The 22,876-nt window shown below is 38.1% G+C and overlaps 1 protein-coding gene across 1 annotated transcript; it reads left to right on the plus strand.

The window, feature by feature from the left end:
• Positions 1–20,626: 20,626 nt before the first annotated feature.
• KRTAP7-1 (keratin associated protein 7-1) lies at positions 20,627–20,890 on the plus strand. The gene has a single exon (XM_025985436.1). The coding sequence runs from the start codon at positions 20,627–20,629 to the stop codon at positions 20,888–20,890; it is 264 nt and encodes an 87-aa protein (XP_025841221.1).
• The last annotated feature ends 1,986 nt before the right edge of the window (positions 20,891–22,876 follow it).

The following is a 22,876-nucleotide window of genomic DNA, read 5'->3' on the forward strand; positions in this document are numbered from 1 at the left end:
ACAAAAGTTTCATTTATTTTGTCTTTGTGATGTTTGTATTATATTATTAGAATATTAATTATTATATTTAATAAGAATATTATTAAAATCTTACACATTGATCAAACTTTGCCAGATTTTATGTTTATAAAGTTTAGAATTCTTTTTTAAAAGATTTTATTTATTTATCCATGAGAGACATGGAGAGAGGCAGAAACAGAGGTGGAGGGAGAAGCAGCCTCCTCGCAGGGAGCCTGATGCAGGACTTGATCCCCAAACCGGTATTATGGCCTGAGCTAAAGGCGGATGCTCAATGGCTGAGCTACCCAGGCATCCCAAAGTTTAGAATTCTTAACATTGGATAACTTATTTCTGATTTAATATGATAAAAATTTATTAGACAGTGACTGTTTTTTTAGGTTATGCCCTATCTCATTTTCTAGTTAATATGAGATTTTAAGACTCATTTTTTTTTGTCCTTGAGGTTTAAATATATAACACAAATGAATTTTATTCACCAGGTTATAGAACTCACTCTTGGTTGTAGGAGTCCTGCATTAGTTATGAGTAGTTGACAACGACAAATTATGCTTCACTATTTGTGAGATATAGTTCATTCCTAATCATCTCATTTAACTGTTAACATTTTCACATTAGAGATGAGCAAACAATGGCTAGTTAGTGTCTGATTTAGGGAGACTTCGACCCCTGCTTAACCAGTTCAGACTCTATGTTTTCCCTTCTGCCACTGTGACCCCTCTGAAACACGGATTTGTATTCATCCATCCATTACTAATGCCTTCAATGGGATGTCCATGTTATTAGCTGCTGTTCATGGGGCTGCGGTATTGTGGGGCTACCATAGGTTGCAATGACCTTGAGTCCCAGGTCATGCACAAGGTGCTTCTTTGACTAGCTAGCACCTTTGGCTATGTATTCTCTGCAACAGCATTTTCCAAACTGGCTCAGTTTCAAAGATCAATTTTTAGTTAATCGTTGGTGTCAGCACATTAGCTGCATTCATAGTTCTTAAGAATCCAGCTTGTCTTTATCCAGAAATTATCTCCTTTTAATGTTGAGTGACCAAGGACAAACTGGAAATTTTCCTGTTTATCTATTTTCTCCATTTGCTCTATTTAAAGGATTTTTCTGTTTCTGTTCTCTAGTAATCACCAATGGTAAAGCAACTGTGGTGTTCACATCTTTTCACTTAAATTGCTTCAAGTGGTATACCTTGGGCCTGCCGATTGCACCCAACTCAAAGAATCATTTTCATTTCTATTTTCTTCAAAGTGTTTACTCTTAGGTGACAATAATGAGCAGTATGCTAGAAGTATATAGCCTTTATGCTAGAAGATCAAGCCTTTATTAAATGTGATGGTGCACATTAATTCTCAACTCCATGTTGTAAGATCTTGGATTTATTATCTCAGTTGAAAGATTTTTAATCTTGAAAGTGTAGAAGCAAGTATGCTATTTTAAATGTTAGCATTATTCATTAGCCCAGTTTTTGACCAGGCTAATTCAGTTGCTAATTCAGTAGACTGCAAGCCAGGCATGGAAGAGAATGAAGAATATTGCAGATTTCTTTCCCACAAAGCCGTGCCCAGAGTCAACTCAACTGAGGAGGGAATAGTACCTAGGAGGTGATTTACAGTGCTCTTAAGGTCCTTTGAAATGAAATTTTCACCTCATCAAGTTCTTCCCTTCCTCTATGACTAAAATTTCCCCAATGAGAGATTGATGGTCAAAAAATTAATTCAATATAATTGATTTATTTAGAGTCTTCTGCCTGTTTTCCAAATCCCACATCCCACTGTTCATACCCAACTGGCCTTGAGAGAATGGAAATCTTCTGAGGAAGGAGAGATGCGATTTTAGATTAAAGTGTTAAGTATTCAAAATAATTGGCTGTGAGGGACTTGCAGTATCTTAGGGTTTTCTTAGAAGACAAAACATAAATTTATTAATATAGTAATGGAAAAAACCTCATTGACTTAAGCTCCTGTTAAGTTCAGTTATGATTCTTGCTTGAGACAAATGAGTTTGTTTTATTCATTTATTTATCCCTTAGTGAATAAAAAAATAATGACCTTTGCTAGGGTAAAGTACAGCCCACCCAAATAGAGCTAGATCTTGTCCAAACACAATTCTGCTTCTTAGGATTCTGAATATTTGATGGAACATGATGGCACATATTAATTCATTCCTTAATTCAGTTAAGCTACTGTTTTTCTTTGATGATACCTGCTGAGTTTCATTTTATATAGGAATCTTATAAAGACAATGACATTAATAGTAGGGAATGAATGAAACAGTATCTAAAACCTAGTTTTAGCAGAGTCAGCCTATACACCCAAACCAACCAATGATACACCAATGTAGACATTGTGTGATTCTGATTGAACCAAAACACAACGTAGCTGGACTCCCTTGTATCTGCTATGTTCTCACCAGCACTGACCTAATGCCAAAGTTTTGCAAGGTGTCACATTATCACACACTTCAATGTCAAGGCATTTGATGGAGAATGAAGAGAAGGGGATTATACTGCGCACCTTGCAATTTCCCAAATCCCTCTTTTCATCATTCTCTCCTTCTCCATGTTTTTACTGCTTGTTAGCATTGTCACTTGATGTCTTCTCATCACCAGTGTTTTCATCTCTTCACCCCTTACTCTGCATCCTTCTCCTCCACTTCCTCCTTGCTTTCTTCTTCAATCATAATTCCTCCAGTCTCCTTCCTTCCTTCTGAGCCTTCTCCTCCATGACACTTCCTGTTCTCCCCATTGTTAGGTAAGTTAGGTCACAATTCTCTCTCTTAGTTTCCCAAAATTTCACCCACATGCCTCAGTCAGTCAACAAAGCAGCAATCATTCAGAGGTATCTACTTTTAGAGCATTCAGTTAGAGAGGATGGGTGGGTCTGTTTTTTATTTTTAATTTCTCTTTTTCCTGTTGCATAACCCCCTTTCATTGGAACTTTTGCAAACCCACAACTGAGTGAATCTAAGAAATAAGTCTGCAATCCTCCCTTTAAGGAACCCATAGTTTAATTCAGGTAGAGAAAAAAACAGAAGAGGGGTGCCTGGTTAAGCATATAATACTTGATCTCGGACCGCTTAGATGGGTCAGTAGTTGAACATCTGCCTTCAGCTCAGGGCATGATTCCGGATTCAAGTCCCCTGCATCATGCTCCCCACAGGGAGCCTGCTTCTCCCTTTGCCTTTGTCTCTGCCTCTCTCTCTCTGTCTCTCATGAATAAATACATTCAAAAAATCTTTAAAAAAAACAAACCAGACCAAAACAAAACCACTTGATCTCAGCTCAGGTTTTGCTCTCAGGGCCATGAGTTCAAGCCCTGTATTGGGCTCCATGCTGGATGTGGAGCCTACTTAAAACAAAAAACAAAACCCAGAAGAGGTACATTTGTTCTAACAGTGGTCCAAAGAGCTTGGCAGAATCAATTCTGTTGGATTGGTCAGGTTACTTTCTTAGAAGTGGCATTTAAGTGAATTATGATTTAAGTGGGGGTATCTCAAAGGCAGAGATGAGTTTAGAGAAGGGGCCTTCCAGTAAGCAGAGTCAGTGGGAACTAAATTTTTTAGAGCAGGAATCAGCAATGAACATATGGAAATGGTAATAATTCTGGCTGCCTGGTGCACAGGAAGGAAGAGGGATAATGGATGATTTGCTTGGAAAGTCTGGCTGGGGATAAATTCTGATGGGGCTTAGCAGCTAATGAGAAGTTTAGACTTTAGTAGCAATGGGGAACCAATGATAGGTGTTGAACCTCCAAATAACATAATGATGCAAGGCTTTACAAAAACATATTTGAATAAATTAAAGGACGGGTAGGAAGAGGAAAGAGTCTGGAGGGAGAGGTATTAGAAGCCATTGTGATATTGCAGGATAGACATAAGATTTTCAGTAATTTCTCACTGTAGTATTGGATATTTCTTCATCAAATGTGAAGAAGAAAGATTTTCTTTTTCTTCCCCTCACAAGCTGATTTAGAGCTCACAAATTTTGGCTTCCTGTTTGAACAGATGTGTTGGTTCATTTGTTAATATCTCCTCAAAGTTAAATCATTTACTTGGAAAGATGTTTTAGAAGTTTCATATTCCCTTGAAAGGAAATAAAAGGGTAAGACTACAGTATTTCTTAGAATAGTATTTCAAAAGTGAATAAATGACTTGAACAGTACATGCCAAATATGTAAAAAGTATAACCTATTAACTGTTGTCAACTATTTAATCAGTTTTTCTACTAAGAGATAACATCCAGAAGAGTTTTCTGGGAATATTAGAAAGTTAAATGAAAATTCTTTAGCCTTTACTTGTTAGAACATACCATGTCACACTATTATGCCTGTGTAAGTTCCTGAATTTTTTTTGCTAAGGATAGCAAAAATTTTAAAATGCAAGGCAGTTTTCTATAATTCAGCGGCTATGATAGCTGACTCTGGAGGACTGTTCATTAAATTAACATTTATTCACTTATTTATAAAATAAAGCCATCGTAAAGATTTTTGTTAAACTTTTAAATTTCTCAGAGGGTTCATCGTTCATTGGTAGAAGCCAACGTATCTTAAGGAAACAATCTTTCATTTAATGGTAAGATACTGATTTTAATTTCTCACACTCCATACAAAATACCCCTCAGAAAGGATCCCTAGTCATTGGCACAGGTCCAAGTACTCTTATAGCACAGGATGCCATTTTGCCTCAGTTTTTCAAAGAGAAACTACGGGTATTAAAAATTATTAATGAATTACAGAGTTCTCCTTTTGGTGTCTGACATTCTAAATTTCTTTCTGAAATGTTTTGTTACTTTCCTCTCCTACATTATAAACGTAAATAAATGTACCTCTCTCTTTTTTTTTCCTTTTAAGTACACTCTCTTTATATTTCTCTTAGCTTAAATATTTTAATAGGAGTTAGATATTTAGGTCGAGTCAGAATAAAAGTACTTTTTCAATCAGATTCAAATCCTGTGTGTAGCATAAAAATGTAGAATTATGTAATTTTCATCTGTTACTTTATTAATGATGAGGGGAATAAGCTGAGGAATATTTGTGAAGTCTCAATACTTAAGGCAAATGAAAGAGATGGAACTCTCAGAAGTCAACGGATTCTTGTAATAATAAATAAAATATAACAGCGGTTAGTGCTATTATTTTTTATTAAATTTTATTATGAAAAATATAAAACTTACACAAAACTAGAGACTAATAATATTAACACTCTTAAATTCTTGTACCCATCATAGCTTTAACAACGATCAACACTTGCCTATATTATATTGCTTATCTTCCCTCATTTTTCTTGGCTTAAGTATTTTAAAACAAATTTCAAGAATCATTTAACTTTAAATAGCAGATGTCCTCATGTCTCTCTGCATGTTGCCATATACCAGTCCCTATAATCTCTGGGACTGAGTGCTTGCTTTCTTTCCCCTGGAACTGTGGGGAGCTGTTGAACTCTTGCATGAACAGATTGGAATGATAAAAGGAAGACTGTGTAACAACTCCAGCTTCCTTTTTTCTTTCCTCTCCACCCTCCTTTGCTTCCTACTCCTTCCCTGTGGGACTGATGTCTCAGGCTCATTTTGTACATTTCCTGTTCTGGACCCGGAATGTCATTTTCTTTAGAATTTCTTTCTTTTTGATACAAAATGGTGCTAAGAGCACATAGTCTGGATACTATGTGTCCTCATTGCTACTGATCTGTCATTGTAGACATTTTTAGTAGATGGAGCCAGGAAATATTTTTTAAAGAGAAAAATATGTGATGAATTTCTTTCTGATATTTCTAATTCAAATTGTAAGCAAATATGGATAAATTCCTTGTAAATCCCCATTTCTTACTCAAAATGTAGCATAATGACAATACTCTGCAGTGATCTTTTTTCCTTAGTAAATTTTGGATACAACTCCCTATGAGAACATAGAGCTCTTACCCCATCTTCTTTAGAGTTGCTTGCTACCAAATTATATGGATGAAACATAGTTTATTCAAGCAGTCTACTATTGGTAGATATGTGGGTTGTTTCCAATATTTTACATTACAAGTAATGATGCCGTGAATTGCTTTGTGCATAAGCCATTTCTAATTTTTTGTCATCCCATCATTGGGATGGATACTTAGAAGGAAATCCCTGAGTCAAAAAGTTAATGCATGTGAAATTGTGCTAGAAAGTGCCAAATAATCCTGCATGAGAGTTGTGCCATTTTGCTTTCCCAATGATGACATTATTAGTCATTTGCAGTATTAAGCAAGTTCTTCTACTATGAAAGTTGCACAATGAAAGAAGGCTATTTTCCTCTTCGCTATGTACTTACATGTCAATCCAGTTTTATCTAGATACCACTGTTACTCAACTTAATTAGACTTTTAAAAATTAGTTTCAGAGGTAGAATTTAGGGATTCATCAGTTGCACATAACACCCAGTGGTCATTACATCAAGTGCCTCCTTAATGCCCATCATCCCATTATCCCTTTCCTCCCACCTACCTTCCCTCCAGTAACCCTCATTTTATTTCCTAGAGTTCAGCATTTCTTATGGTTCACCTCTCTCTCAATTTTCATCTTATTTTATTTTTCCTTCCCTCCCTCTGTGTTCATCTGTTTTGTTTCAATTTAATTAGGCTTTTTGAGGTAGCTCAGCATCTCTTGCCATCCTTAACTCCTTTCTTTGTCATTAGAATTCAGACATAGGGGATTCACCAATCCCCATCTTCTATTCCTTCTTTCTAAACCACTGTTTATTGCTAAAAAGTTCAATAAAGTCAGAATACAAAATACAGATTCATGTGACCCAGCTCAAATTTTAACCTTGATTTTGTTCTAAAATATATATATTTTTAGACTCTTACTTATCCCATCACTTCTTTTTATCATTCCTTTAGAGTAGTTGGGTTCAACTCCTGGCTCTGATGGTTAAGAGCGATGGGACCCTGGGCAAATTATCTCACCTCTGTATTCCTTAATGTCCTTGACTGCACTGTGAGAATAGTACTAGTAGGTACCTTACAGGGTATTTGTGAGTATTAGAAGAAATAATGCATACCAACTACTTAGAGGAGTGACAGACATTATAGTGTGTTCAATAAATAACCATTTTTTTGGTTATTGTTATTGGGGCCCATTTTAATTTTAGTAATAATGAGTCTGTCAGAAAGATTTCTTGGGTCTATGGGAACTCTACTGATGCTCCAAATACAGCCAGAAGGTGTTTGTGTCGGGAAGGTAAAAGCATAATTATTAGAAATTAGAAACTCCAGGAGAATCTGGGTGGTTCAGTCAGTTAAGTGTCTGACTCTTGGTTTCAGCTCAGTTCATGACCTTGGGGTTGTGATTTAGAGCCCTGTATCCGGCTTCAGGCTCAGCAGGGAGTCGGCTTCAGATTCTCTCTCTTTTGCCCTTCCCCTGCTCTCTCTCTCTAAATAAATATATCGAAAGAAAGAAAGAAAGAAAGAAAGAAAGAAAGAAAGAAAGAAAAAAAGAAAGAAAGAAAGAAAAGAAAATCCAGGTCTTCATCTTGACAAATGATCACAATTTCAGCTTTTTTTCCCCTTTTTACTTCTATCTCTACCTTTCTTCCTGCCGAATGAAATAGTGATATTTCTACTTCCTTGCTTTAGGGAATAATCTGAATTTTATAGGTTTTTGGAAGACATCTCAAAAAGCTATAATATATTAATCCAGTGCTCAGACTCTTTGTGTAGGAACAGTTCTCTTTTCTATCCATGCCATGAGAGAGTGCTCAGCAAAGAAAAGATGAAAACAGCCTCTATCTCAAAAACATTTGGGCAACTTGCCTGGGACTAGTGAAAAGTAAGTATGGTTTTATTGGTAAGGAGATGTTTCAGTTTTCTGTTAGACCTCCGAAGACAGCTTGCTTCTTCAGGTTTCATAGTAATACTCTATTCCTCTGTGGGTTCATTAAGCCAACTATTAGTATTATTTCAAAGATCAAGTTTTTCTGGACTTGCTACTTGTGTTACTCTAGTTTATAGAAGTGTTATTTTATCTTTATTTTTATTTACATCACAGGTATCATCATGCCATCCTTCATTGCCCTGTCTGCAAACAATTTTCATGAATTTCAAGTCACTAATCTGACTTGCATCCATGCCCACTTTCAACTTAGATGAGTGAATTTTCTAATGCTACTTGGTGTTCTTACATATTAACAGAATTTTGATCTATCTCCTTCATTCCCTGCCCCCTTTCCATCCCATTCACAAATTTCTTTGAGATTGTGACCGTACTTCTTAATCTTGATATTCCTAACAGTGATTAGGAAAGTACTTTGTACACAAAGAATGCTGAATCAATATTTGTTTACTGTATGATTAAATACATTTAATGATTATTTTTCTTTTGAATTGTAAACCAAACTTTTTTTTAAATCTTTTAAGGGTTCTTTAGAATAAATCTTTACTTATTTGATGCTGGCTTTGAAGTGTCCAAATTTTTCTGTCAAACTTCAATTTTATGGAGAGTGTCAAGCCTGGTGTAAGAAAATTCTTACAGTTTTGATGTAGTTGTGTGCACTGCAAGAGTGTTCTGTTGATTCATATGAAAGAATGCAGAGTCACAAGACCAATCACTGCAAGGTAGCCTAGGGCTTACTGTTTGGGACATTTAGGAACTCTGATAATCTGTTGTTTTTAATTTTAATTTTAATTTTAATTAATTAATTTATTTTTATTAATTTTTATTTTTAAAGGAATTTCTACGTCCGATGTGGGGCTCAAACTCATGACCCAGGATCAAGAGTCCCATTCTCTACTGACTGAGCCAGCCAGGTACCCTGTTGTATTTTAAATTAGCTTGTATCTCCTCTTGGGAAACTGGGGAAATTGGATATTCTTAGACTAAATGAGCCAACAGGTATCTTTCAGTCCTGGCTAAAGCCCAATGCTATGTTGTTCACTAGCTGAGGAATGGAGAAAAATAGGAGAAGAGATAGCAAAGGGCAGTATCATGACAATTGTTCTAGGACAACCTCTTCTTTAACAGATGGGTCAGAGACTCAGAAAGCTAGGTGAGTTAAAGTAAAGGTATTTAATAAGGATTTATGGATTGCTTTGGGAGAGCTAACATTTTCTGATCCTACAATCTATATGATGCCTATGGAGATACAGGGACAAGGAGACCAGGGCTAGTTCAAAGTTAGCTGACTTGTGAGGACAGCTCATTGACTGAAGACTGGCCAGTGCTGTGTGGCTCCTGTGAGTGGGGTCTGTGATAACTGCTCTGTCTGCAGAGGGCCGTGGGCTCTAGGACAGGCTCCTAAGAGAGTTCAGTGTTAGTATCACCTGGCTGCTATTGAAATGCTACAATATTGATTATATTCAGAATAATTTCTTTTCTCCTTTACCAATTAGTAAATTAGCACCAGTTTATTAATATATTTTAAAAATTGTTATTGGGCCCTTTTGTGGGTCAGGTTCTATGATGCCAGTGTCTCAATGCTTAACATTTTAGCACTTTTCTCATGTTCCTCTTTCTTCCATTGTTCCCTTGATCTGTTGTTCCTTTGTTCAATTCTCTTGGGTCCCTTCTGCTCAGGCCCCCTTCTAGTTCTTTAAGAATCAGCTTACTTGTATCCTACTCCAGGAAGCCTTCCAAGATGTCCATAGCCTTGTTTAGTTTCCCTCCCTCCACCCCTTTCTACATCAGCTTTCCCTCTCTCTGCATCTCCTCTCAGTCTCATATGGCTTTTCCAAGATCTGTTCTCAGCCCCCCTTTCTATTTCTCTGTGGATATCATTCTTGTGGACATCATATGGTTTTAAATTTTGTTTCAACTAGGAGGAAGACTCAATATACAGGTTCCGTACTGTGTTATTAGTTATCATTGTTGTGTGAGGATTTGGCAATGTCGTTAAATATTCTTCATAAATATAATTTGTAGTGGCTGCATAGTGCTTGCAGGAACCATTATGAAAAAGTCCCTGCCAAAATTCAGTTCCAAGAAAAATATCTACAAATGGATTTTGGGGGAGGCAGCATAATACAGTAAAAATTATTCTGGAAGGGGTTTTGTATCAAAATGACAGACTACACACAGATGCCTACCTCCTACTCCTCCATATCCCTAGAAATGATAGAATTTTTTTTTTTTTAAGAGAAAGAGAGTGAAAAAGAGAGTGGGTGTGTGAACCAGGCAGGGGCTGAGGGAGAGGGAGAGAGAATCTTAAGTAGGCTCCACACTCAGTGTAGAGCCTGACAGGGGGGTTCCATCTTATGACCTGGAAATCATGACCTAAGCCGAAGAGTTGAACACTTAGGGCTCTTGGGTGGCTTAGTCAGTTAAGCATCTGCTTTTGGTTCAGGTCATGATCTTAGAGTCCTGACTGAGTCCCATATCAGGCTCGCTGCTCCCTCTGCTTGTGCTTTCTTACTAGAGCTTTCTCTCATAAATGAATAAAATCTTAAAAAAAAAAAATCACATGCTTAACCAACTGAGCCACCCAGGTGCCCTGAAAAGATTTTTTTTTTTTTTAAGAAAAGGACAAATCATAACAATCCTGGAAAAATAAAAAGATCACCATCAGAGGAGAGGAGAAATATAGAATTCTTTAAAGACAGAAAGTGGCCAGGGTTGGCTGTGTGCTAGACTGCTGAGACAATGGGAGCAGTTTTGATAACCCAGCACAAAGGTGAGAGGACAGTTATTTAGGAGCAAATGGGTGAGCTGGCCTGTACCTTTTCTTTCTTATGCCAAGAAATGTGCAGAAGAGTAACTCACCTCAAGTTTGAAGCAGTAAGTAAAGAGCAAAAAGATGGGCAGCCCGGATGGCTCAGTGGTTTAGTGCTGCCTTCAGCCCAGGGCATGATTCTGGAGACCCAGGATTGAGTCCCACGTCAGGCTCCCTGCATGGAGACTGCTTCTCCCTCTGCCTGTATCTCTGCCTCTCTCTCTCTCTCTGTGTCTCTCATGAATGAATAAATAAAATCTTTAAAAAAAAAAAAAGAGCAAAAAGATACTGCCTGTTGGTGGCTGGTTATGGTGGAAGTGGAGAAATGTGAACAGATTTACATGTATTTCAGAGCCTATTGGACAGTGGCAGACTGGATCTGTGTGCGTGTGTGTTGGGAGGCGCATCTTAGTGTTCTCTTGCTGTGTAACAGCATCACCACAAGTAGTGGTTTGAAACAGCACACAGTTATCCCAGTTCTTCTGGGTCAAGATTGTGGGCACAGCTTTGTTGCTTCTGTTTCAGGGTCTCCTCCGAAAGCTGCAACCAGGGTGTCTGCTGGGGTTGCGTTCTCATCTCAAGACTCGATTAGAGAAGAATCCAATTCCAAATTCACATAGTTGTTGGTAGAATTCAATGCCTTGTAGCATTGGACTGAGGGCCTTAGACTCTTTTGTTGGCTGCTGGCTGGAAGCGGATTCCTGTTTCCTGCCATGTGGGTCTCTGCAACATGGAACTAGGTTTCCCCCAAACCAGCAAGATCTCTTGGCAAGACAGAGGTTAGCCTTTTGTAATATAACCACAGAAGTGACGTCCTGTCACTGTCATTATATTACAAAACATCATGTTCTATCCATTTTATTCATCATATTCTATACATTTATTATATTCTACTCATTCTATTTTGTGCAAGTCCCAGGTCCCACACACACTCCGGAGAAGTATTTCTCAAAGGTGTGAATATCCGGAGACAGGGGTCATGGGGTCACCTTAGGTCTGCCCACTACAGGAGGGAAGGTGCACAAAAGGAACCAATGATTTTTTCTGAGAAACTGGTTGGATTCAGGTCTGTAATGGAAAAGGACAAAGGCTTTTTGATTTTAAGCTCAGATCAACACAGACAATGCAACAAGGGTATGACACTTTTTTTCCTGAATCTCATTTTCCGTGCGTATAAAATGCAAGAGTTGGACTAATGTTTCTAACATTCAGATGTCTTACATTATATATATATATAAAAGATCCTACAAATAGCAGAAACTACTGCTTGATCCTTCTACCATTAAAGCTATCTTTTCTCATCATTTTTCTTCCCTGCCTTGACGACCATCTGTGAAGGATAGTCTACATTTTTTAGTTCTTCTTAAAATTAGTGCTGCCAGGGCAGTGCCTGAGTGGCTCTGTTGGTAAAGCATCTGACTCTTGATTTCGGCTCAGGTTGTGATCTCCGGGTGGTGGGATTGAGCCCCATATGGGGCTCTATGCTGAGCAGATCTCTCTTCTTCTCCCTCTGCTGCCCTCTCCACATCATGTATGTGTTCTCACTGTCTCCTAAATAAATAAATAAATAAATAAATAAATAAATAAATAAATAAAATTAGTGCTGCCATTCTTAATCACTTATGGTGCAGATTCTCACCCTTTAACTGAATATTTTTCCTCAGAGATCATTAATAACTATTTTTGCCAAATTCAGCGAAGTGGTCTCAATCCTCATCCTCCTTGATTCTATTGTAGCATTAGGTGCCAGTGACTTTTCTGACCACGAATTTTCCCACTTATTATAGCACATATTGGCTTTCTGCTACTCTGAGTCTGTTGACTGACATCTCCAAGTTCCCTTGTTCCTCATCCCCCTGGAAACTGGTGTTCCACATGTTCTATTCTGTCTTTCTTTTATCTGAGGGATTTTTTTTAAAGATTTTATTTATTTATTCATGAGACACACACACACACACACACACACAGAGGCAGAGGCACAGGCAGAGGGAGAAGCAGGCTCCACACAGGGAGCTGGACATGGGACTAGATCCCTGGTCCCCAGAATCAGGCCCTGGGCTGAAGGCAGTAGCTAAACCACTGAGCCACCTGAGCTGCCCTTAAGATTTTATTTATTTATTCATAAGAGACACACAGAGAGAGAGGCAGAGACAGAGGGAGAAGCAGGCTTCTTTTGGGAAGCCCGATATGGGACTCGATCCTAGGACCCCAGGATCACGCCCTGGGCCAAAGGCAGGTGCAAACCGCTGAGCCACCCAGGTGCCCTCATTTGGTGGATCTTATGTACCCACAACATTTGAAGTATTACCTTAAGGAAGTCAAAGGCACAATTGTTTCATTTAGCTTTTTTTTCTTCTAAGCTATTCCTGTTTATTTTCAAGGTTTAATTACAGGCATGCCTTACTTTATTGCACTTCACATAGGTTTTTTTATACGTTGAAGGTTGGTGGCAGCCCTGTGTCGAGTGAATCTATCAGCACCAATTTTCCAATAGTATTTTCTCACTTTGTGTCCCTGTGCCACATTTTGCTAATCCTCACCATATTTCAAATCTTTTCATAATCATTATATTTGTTATGATGATCTGTGATCATGCTTACAACTTGCAGAAATCTCTGATGATGCATTTTTCAGCAATTTTCAGCAATAAAATATTTTTTAATTGAAGTGTGTACATTGTTTTTGTAGGCAAAATGCTATTAAACACTTAACAGACTGCAGTATAGTATAAATGTAATTTTTATATGCACTGGGAAACCAAAAAAAATCATTTGACTCATCTTACTGGAATATTTGCTGTATTGTGGTGGTCTGGAACTGAATCTGCAATATCTCTGAGGTGTGTGACTATATCACTTCCTTGGCACAAGTGACGTCTCAAAATTAACATCCTCCTCCTGACTTCCCTATTGCCATAACTAGATGTGCATTTGCCCTGTGCCAGGAGTGAGTCTTTGGGTTCTTTTCTTTCCTTCATGGTGACATCTTATTCATTGCTAAATAAGTCTTATACAGTTTTCCTCTACAATGTCACTCAATCCTGTCTTCCTATCCTATTTTTATTGCTACCAGCTTAATTCAGATTCTCAATTATTTTTTGAATTAAACAATTCAATGGAATACTAATAGCTGTCCCTCCCTCCATAGCTCTCTCCTGCAACCTATCATTCACAAGAAGGCAGGTCTAATCACATCATTTCTTCAATTAAATTCTTTAGTAACAGCTCTTTATCTATCCCCACACCTGTCAAGTACATAAGGCTATCCCTTCTCTAACACTGACACTCATTTGCCAGAATTTTCTCCTTAATTCCCTACAGAGTACAGTCCTTCATCTGAATGGATCAGCTCACTGATCCCCAAACAAACCAAGACAATCCTGCTCTGCCTTTGCCTGTGATATTCCTTTCTCCTAAATACCTTTTTCCTTTTAGCCTTCACCTGTTGATAGCATACTGGTCTTTCATGGCACACTCCAACAACCATCTCATTCATTCCTTCATTAAAGAGATTAAGATATCCTAATGAGTTCCAACTATGTGTTAATCAGGCACATATAAGACAAAGTGCCTCCCATCAGGGCATTCTAGTGAGGAAGACTCACAATGAGGATCCATTGTGGCTGGATGACAGGACGGGAGGAAAGTAATATGAAGTGAGGTCAGAAGGTTGACAAGAATCAGACCTCTTAAGAAGTTTGAATTTGTTTCCCTAAGAACACTAGGAAATCACTAAAGGCTTTTGACTAGGGTAAAACACACCTTATTTTGAAAATGTCCTACTCGTTGATGTTTAAGGAAAATTCCTTGGAAAAAGAGTGAATGTGGGAGAAGGGGACCCAGTGAGGATGCTATGGCAGGAATCCTGAGTAGAGACGGTGGCAACCTGACTAGGTGATAGCAGATGGGAAAGGAGAAATGTGCATGAATTTGAGGTGTATTTTGGAGACAGAACTGACAGGTTGGATGAAAGAATTATAATGAAGAAAGAAATTAAGTTTTTGTTCTGAGCAATTAGATGGCAATGCTATTTTATGAGATAGGAAAGACCAGGAAAGGAATAGGGATGTAGGAGAAAATTAGGAGCTCAAGTTTTGACATGTTAAAATCATTAGTACATGAATGTTCATGGCAGCATTTTTCATAGTAGCCAAATATTGGAAACAACCTAAATATCTGTCAAAACTGATGAATGAATAAACAAACGTGGTCTATCCCTACAATGGAATGCTATTGGCAATAAAAGGGAATGAAATATCAACTCATGCTGTAACACGGAAACTTGAAAACACGCTAAGAGAAAGAAGCCAGACACAAAAGGATACATATTATATGATTAAATTTATGTGACATGCCCTGAATGACTTACCTATTCAGGGACTTAGATTAGTGACCGTGAATGGGGAGTGACTTTTAATGGTTATGAGATTTCCTTTTTAAAAAAAAATATTTGTGTGTGTGTGTATTTTAAAGATTTAATGTTTATTTATTTATTTATTTATTTATTTCAATAGAAAGAGAGAACACAAGCAGGCAGAGAGGCTGGCAAAGGAGAGGGGGAAGCAGACTCTGATCTGAGACCTCCTCCCCTCTCTCCCCACATTGGGCTCCATCCCAGGATCCTGGGGTCATGACCTGAGCCAAAGGCAGATGCTTAACTGACTGAGCCATCCAGGCACCTCGGTTATGAGTTTTCTTTTTGGGATGATGGTATGATGAAAATGTCTAAAATCAGATAGTCGTGAAATGGAAAGGTTGCACAAATCTGCGTATATAAAAGTCACTAAATTGCATGCTTTAACAGAGTAAATGTTATCATGTGAATTATTTCTCAAAACAGGTATTATTTTAGACAATTTTTTGAGCTACCATTCTGGTCTACATTCTCCAGAAAACAGTTTCAGATAAATTGCTTATGCATTACTTCTTTCTCAGGGAACAGTGGTGAGGGGCAAGAGGATGAAGCAGAGAAGGGTGGATAGCACCAATCAAGATGTGTTACTGAGTCAACCTCAGCTAAATACAACTCTGTGCTTGATTCTATGGAACCATTCACCAAGAAGACGTCTAACTGTTAGGACATCCCATCTGCAGAGCAGATGGGAAGCCTATATCCCCTGACTCTCATCTCTCTGGATCAAATAGAAACATTGATGCCCCTACACTTCCAGATTATACATGCCTGGGCACCACATAGGCTTGCCAGTATCTTTCCTAGATGTGAAAGGTGAAGTCCCTGGATGGGAGGTATGAGATGTCTGATGATGGAATGAGGCAAGTACCATTATTTTATACCAGCTTGACATAGGTTGGAACCTATACAAAGATGATTTCTGTAGGAACAGAAAGTCTGTGAAGTGGAGCATCCCTGTCTGATAAACATGCCCATTAAATATCCAAGTGACTATGTCAAGTATGCCTCTTCTTCCTCATTTCTCCCTCATAGACACTATTGTGTTGATTCATTTTCTCTTTTCCTTAAATTGAATATACACATTCAAATAAGTAAAATGAAATTTGGTAGTAGAACTCATTTCTTTTTTCCCAAATCAGTTGGTATTGAGGGGTTTTCTTTGTAAAACTATTTTTTTAAAGATTTTATTTATTTATTCATGAGAGACACAGAGAGAGAGAGAGAGGCAGAGACACAGGCAGAGAGAGAAGCAGGCTCCATGCAGGTAGCCTGATGTGGGATTCGATCCCAGGACTCCAAGATCACGCCCTGGGCTGAAGGCAGGCACTAAACTGCTGCACCACCCAGGGATCCCATAAAACTAATATTTATGACAACTGTCTCCTCAATTAGATTACAAAGTGGCCAGGCCGATAAGGAGGAAAGAAGAGAAAGAGAAAAAATTAGACATATCAAGCAATCTACGACCACATGAAGACTGACAGTGAATGAATTGCTTAGATAGCTGTAGATTTAAAATTGCCCAGTATCAGAACTATTTTAAATTATACTCTTATAATCAAAATAAAATAGTAAACTATGCAATTTTAATTCTATGGTTGTAAAATTATGTTAGTCTTAAAAAAAAAACCCTTTTTACTTCTGTGTTCATCTTATCTTCTAAACTGTGGGAAATGTGTTTAAAAACATTAAAATATGTTTTACAAATTTCTTCATGTGCGTCAGGAGGAATAGAAGCTCTCTGTGGAAGACATTAATGCTGTTCTGTGAATTGTGGATTTCCTGCTTCTGGGTATGTAGCATTGTACTTCAGGAACCGAGAAGCTTGGTGTGGCTTGGAACTGACTTTACAGAATGAGAAGACTGTGAAGCCAGTGCATGGCATTTGGCGGAAGTCTTTGGGAACTGGCACGTGATTTACCACTTTCTCTTCCCCTGTCAGCAGGATTCTAGATAATGAAGGCTCTGTCAACTTGCGTCTGTGAATGAGAACGATGCCTATCCAAGACGCCCACCAACCTGCGAGAGATGTGTCCTGTGAGCAAGAAATAAGCCTCTGATCTTAACAAGCATTGAGATTTGGGGTGGTTTGTTACAGCAGCAAAACTAGCCTTTCTTTATTGATGTGTTCTTCAAGAAAATAACAAAGTGATCTCAGGCACTTTATAAGCTGAAGCCCTTTCAAGTATTAATGACATATCAAAGGCATTTCAGCAAAGTCACTAAGAGCATGGCTTTGGAGCTTGATTCTGCTTATTAGCCATGTGACAGTGAACAATTTATTTAAACTCCCTGGCTTCAGTGTTCTTATGAAATATCACAATACCCACATCATAAGATCACTGTAAAAATAAAATGAATTAATACGTGCTAAGTGCTTAGAAAAGTGCATAGTAAGTCCTCTCACTGTGTACAGTGATAAAACATAAAATAGTACATGTGAAGGGTTCAGAACAGAATCTAGCATAGAGTAAGCCTTCCATGAATATTGATTATTACATTTATTTATTTATTTATTTATTTATTATTTTTTTAAAAAAGTTTTATTTATTTATTCATGACAGACAGAGAAAGAGAGGCAGAGACACAGGCAGAGGGAGAAGTCCCCCATGTGGGACTCCATCCTAGGACCCCTGGGTCACGCCCTGAGCTGAAAGCAATTGCTCAACCACTGAGCCATCCAGGTGCCCTGATTATTACTAATATTTAAAATAAAAACAAATAACGATCCAATACTTGGCTGGGAATTTTTCTCTGGGGATGTCTAAAAGGAGATAGGAAATGAAAACAAGCAAAAGGGGAGTGAGTAGGAAACAAACTCATGGTTCTGCTCTGGTGGGTTTTGCCTCTGGGGAGATGCCTGGCTACATCACTATTATTCCTTTTCTATTCAGGTATGTCCTGAGAAAAGAAACAGAACACAGGGGAATGGAAAACACAAACTAAGTTTTTTCTTTAATTATCTCTGTCACCCAGAGTAAAAGGAAACAGGCCACCTGTGACTGACACCGAACATGCCTGTCCACGGCAGATAAGCAGCTCCGGGCCATTTCACATAGCCAAGCAAAGACAAATTCCTTGAAACCTCCTGAAAGGCTGGCTGGGAATTTATCAGGATGATTTATTCATGAGAATCACTTGAGATGCTCATTAAAAATATTGACTTCCAGAATCTCATGGTGGTAGTGGGAGAGGATTGCTCTGGAAATCCAAATTCCAAACAAGTTCTTTAGGACAATTGGTTCTTCCCACTTGTTTTTTGAGAGCCAGGGGCATGTCTGGTCCTGCAGCTCAGACTGAGTCGCTGAAGTACCACTGCCACCAGGGGGCAATAGATCCAAATTACAGGCTCCAATGGCATTGTGTGGGAGAATCAGAGGTTCAATGTTTCAAGGAACCACCCAACTGCCGCATTAAAATGAGGGCTGTTGGGATGCCTGGGTGGCTCAGTGGTTGAGCACGTGCCCCTGGCTCAAGTTGTGATCCTAGGACCCTGAGACCAAGTCCCTCATGGGACTCCCCATGGGGAGCCTGCTTCATCCTCTGCCTGTGTCTCTGCCTCTTTCTCTGTGTCTCTCATGAAAAAAAAAATAAATAAAATCTAAAGAAAGAAAAAGTGAGGGCCATCACCTCACCAATATAGTTCGAGTTTTCTGGGTTAGCTGATGTAGAGTTTATATATGGAAGCTTGAAGACACAGACTTTCATCATTTTAATTCATTCCTTTTGTTAAAAACTGAATTTGGAAATAGACCTTATCTTTGGAGTCTCTCCAACTCTAAACCCTCACAGCATGTAATCAGTTTGTAGAATAAAAGAAACCATATTTACTTATGGAAAATTACCTGTAAAAAGTTCTTCTTTTTTTTAAGTTTTAATTTGAAGTCTAGTTGTTCATGTATAGTGTAGTATTAGTTTCAGGGGTACCACACAATGGTTCAACATTTGCATACATCACCCATTGCTCATCACAACAAGTTCACACTCCTTAATCCCCATCACCTGTTTCTCCCATGCCCCACCCATGTTCCCTCTGGTAGCCATCAGTTTGTTCTCTATCGTTGAGTCTGGTTTTTTTGATTTGCATCTCTCCCTCTCTCCCCTCCCACTTTGCTGTCTGTTTTGTTTCTTAAATTCCACATACGAGTGATATCATCTGGTATTTGTCTTTGATGACTTATTTTGCTAAGCATTATATTCTCTAGTTCCATCAATATCATTGCATGTAAAAAGTCCTTCTATCAAAGAAATGAGAGTGGTGACATCGTAATAGAGAGATAGATGTTTGACTGAAATAATTAGTTCTGACTGTTGGACTTTATGATTGTTCATTAAACACAAAATAAGCACAAGGACTTGATTGACGGCATTTTCTTTTTCTACTTTCAAAGAATCCAGACCCTTATTCACCGATAAAACAAGATTATTTCCTAAACATTTGAATTGGAATAGATTTAGCTTTGCTGAGCTCATATTCTTTGGGTTTACCTTCATCGTGAGAAATGGTCACACAAGGCAAAATGTGAACAGAAATAAGTGTTGCATCCTTAAATATAACTGACCTTCCATAATGGATCACAGCATCCAAGCTCATTTTACTAGGAGTTTGTAAGAAGCAAGCATAGTACAATGTGATTTTAAAATTGAGCATCATTCCACTCACCCTGCACCCCGCATGGGGCCACTCCACAAGTCAGCTTGGCAATGTTCAAGATAATTCACAACAAAGATTGTATGTTCTTCATGGGGGAAAAATGCATTAACAAGGAAGATACTCATAAATTAAATACACAGCCATCCTATTATTTGGTGTCCCTGCAGCCTCTGTAAAAAGACTTGTTCTGATGGATGCATGTAGCAATGTTTTAAAAACTAACAACTAAAAAAGAAAAAAAAATTATTGAGGCAAAATTCGCATAAAATAAAATTGAAGTATCTTAAAGTGAACAATGCGGTGGTGTTTAGTACATCTACAGCATTTTACAACTGTCACCTCTAGTTCCAAATAACTTTCTTCTCTCCAAAAGAAATTTCACATCCTTTGAGCAGTCGGTATACCCATGTTTTTGAATGCGGTAGGGAGAGAATTTCAAAACTCTGTAGAACTGTTCACATTATTGCCAAAGCTGTTTTAGTCTAGCTGTGTCTTGGGAGGAGTTTATAATCAGAGGATTTAAAGAGTCTCACATGATGCAATCAGTTTGGTAGTTAAACTATGGGACACTGATGAAAAGAATTCAGTGGCCTGTCAAGGATGGCCCTTGGCTTTGAAGATACAACACATTCCTTTGCAAATAGAAAAGCCAACAAAAATGCGGGCAATGAGTCTGTGGGTTTCTTTATATGCATTTCATGACCAAATAAGAGACTTGCTTATGCAAATTAATGGAAAGATGTTTAGACAACTGTGTCATGCCCACCAGCTGGAGGTATAAAAAGCCTTCTGTAGGAGGACACCTGCATTCACTCTTGGGTAACTTGTCCTTCTCCATCCATCCTAATCCTCCTCAACTCCTGCCACCATGACTCGTTTCTTCTGCTGTGGAAGCTACTTCCCTGGCTATCCTTGCTATGGAACCAACTTCCACAGGACCTTCAGAGCTACCCCCCTGAACTGTGTCGTGCCCCTGGGATCTCCCCTGAACTATGGTTATGGATGCAATGGCTACAGCTCCCTGGGCTACAGCTTTGGTGGTAGCAACATGTACAACAGGGGCTGTTGCTATGGTGGCAGCTTTTGCAGGCCATGGGGCTCTAACTCTGGCTTCGGCTACAGCACTTACTGAGAGACCTGTGGCTCCAGGCAACTGCAGAACTCTCCATGGATTCTTCTGTGTGTGAGACAACCTGAAGAGCAACGACTGTCTTCCTGCCTCCAGATGTGCTTGGGAAATACATCTTCTGTCTTCTTGCTGACTTCTTACCAAGCTCCTGGTCTTTGATGATGCTGAACAAGCCACCCACGCATCAAATGCTGAACTAATAACACCTACAGCCAAAGAGGGCAAGATGTATTTCTCTGACATACCTGAATTTTAGCTGTGAAGCAAGTAGTTTGCTTCTTTTGGTTGCTCGGGCCCTGTATTATTAAATTCTACATCAATTTCAATGTATTTCAATTGGGTGTGGGTAGAAAGGGGTTTTGCTGTCAGTCTCTTAATAAATCTATTTCATTCAGCACAAATATTTTTGTTTCTGGTTATTTATTTTACTCTGCTTTTATGCTTTTGAATTTGTCATTCAGTTTCAACCTATAATGGCTGACTTTAAGCCAATCTTATTTTGATTTCAGACTATAGACCAGGATAGGGTAATGCCTAATCATTTTGTCCCTTTATGTTGAGATTTCAATTTTTGTGAAGGCCTTAAAAATGTCCTCAATTAAATCCAAGATACACTGCCACTGTCAGTGTTTCTCTATGCTGATTACAAATAGGAACATTTCTTAGCTGTTGAATGCTCAAAAAATTTCTTTCCTTCTTTCTTTAGTGATACAACCCTATTTTGATTCTTTCTCCTTTTCTCTGCTATTTATAGAACTCAGCTCTGGAGAGATTTGAACCCCACAGCCTATTGGAAGAATTTCAACTAAATGGACATAGTTATGAATCTTTGTTTTTAGGGATTTCTAAGATTTGGTCAATAAAAGGAAGCCAGCAGCTAAAATCACATAATATTTTTTTCCCCTTTTTGATAGATGAGTTTTATTTTTCCCATCCTCTTCACTTCTGATTATACATATAGCTGTATTAAAAATGAAGCATTTATTCTTTAGAATGATAGTTGCCATCAAAAGCACTTGAAATGATATGTGGTCTGTATTTAGAAAATGCTTCTTGTCTTGCCTCCTGAAAAATCTCTGCTTTATTGAAGCAAAATACTTTGTTTGAATGAAAGCTTATTCATTCACATATTAAGTATTTATTGCACCCCTGCCTCTTTCAGAGAAGGTACTCAATAATTGTTCATTGACTTGTTAAATCTCTGCTTTATGGGTACAAAATATAGTGTAGTCTAATAGAGTTCATTCACATATGCATGAAATACTACTGGGCTCTGGCCACTGTGTTAAGAATTTGAGGACTATAAAAAACACACCTAAGATAGAGATTGGCCTGAGAAGCTGAGTGTTTACTCTAATAGACACTCACCAAGTAGACACAATGCAAAAATTGTCTTAAGATTTGGGGGACATAGAGATAAATAAAACATAATCCTTGCCCTGAAGACTTAAATATACTTTATTTGCTATATAAAGGGCTCTTCATAGTCTCCTATTTTATACCAATTCATGTGCTATAAATGATTACTCAAAGATAAATAGATATTCTTTACTCATTTCCTTCCAAGGACTTAAAATACAGCCAATGATAAGAACCATATATGGCACTTAGCCTAAGAGCAAGGAAAGTGTAATTATTAAAATTAAACAATTTAATATTGATATAATATTATCTAATATACAGCACATACTCCAATTTTTTTTTTCAATCACTCCAATAATATCCTTTGGACTTACTATTTGCCCTTGTCCCTATAACCATAGCATAAACAGTGTGGTAAGCTTGTATAGAAGGGAAGTTCGAGTACATAGACATGACCATGAGAGAGGTGAGTTAAGAATTACATATCAAAACAGATAGGGGTGTGCAAAAGGAGAAAGAATAGGGTTATCTGGAGATGAAATGGGCCTTCACTGGCAAAACTCCAACACATAGGTAGATTGACCTACTGGTGGGGAGATTTGGACATCAAGTACTAAATGGATGATT

Source organism: Vulpes vulpes, chromosome 15 (genome assembly GCF_048418805.1).
Source record: "Vulpes vulpes isolate BD-2025 chromosome 15, VulVul3, whole genome shotgun sequence".
Lineage (NCBI taxonomy): Eukaryota > Metazoa > Chordata > Mammalia > Carnivora > Canidae > Vulpes > Vulpes vulpes.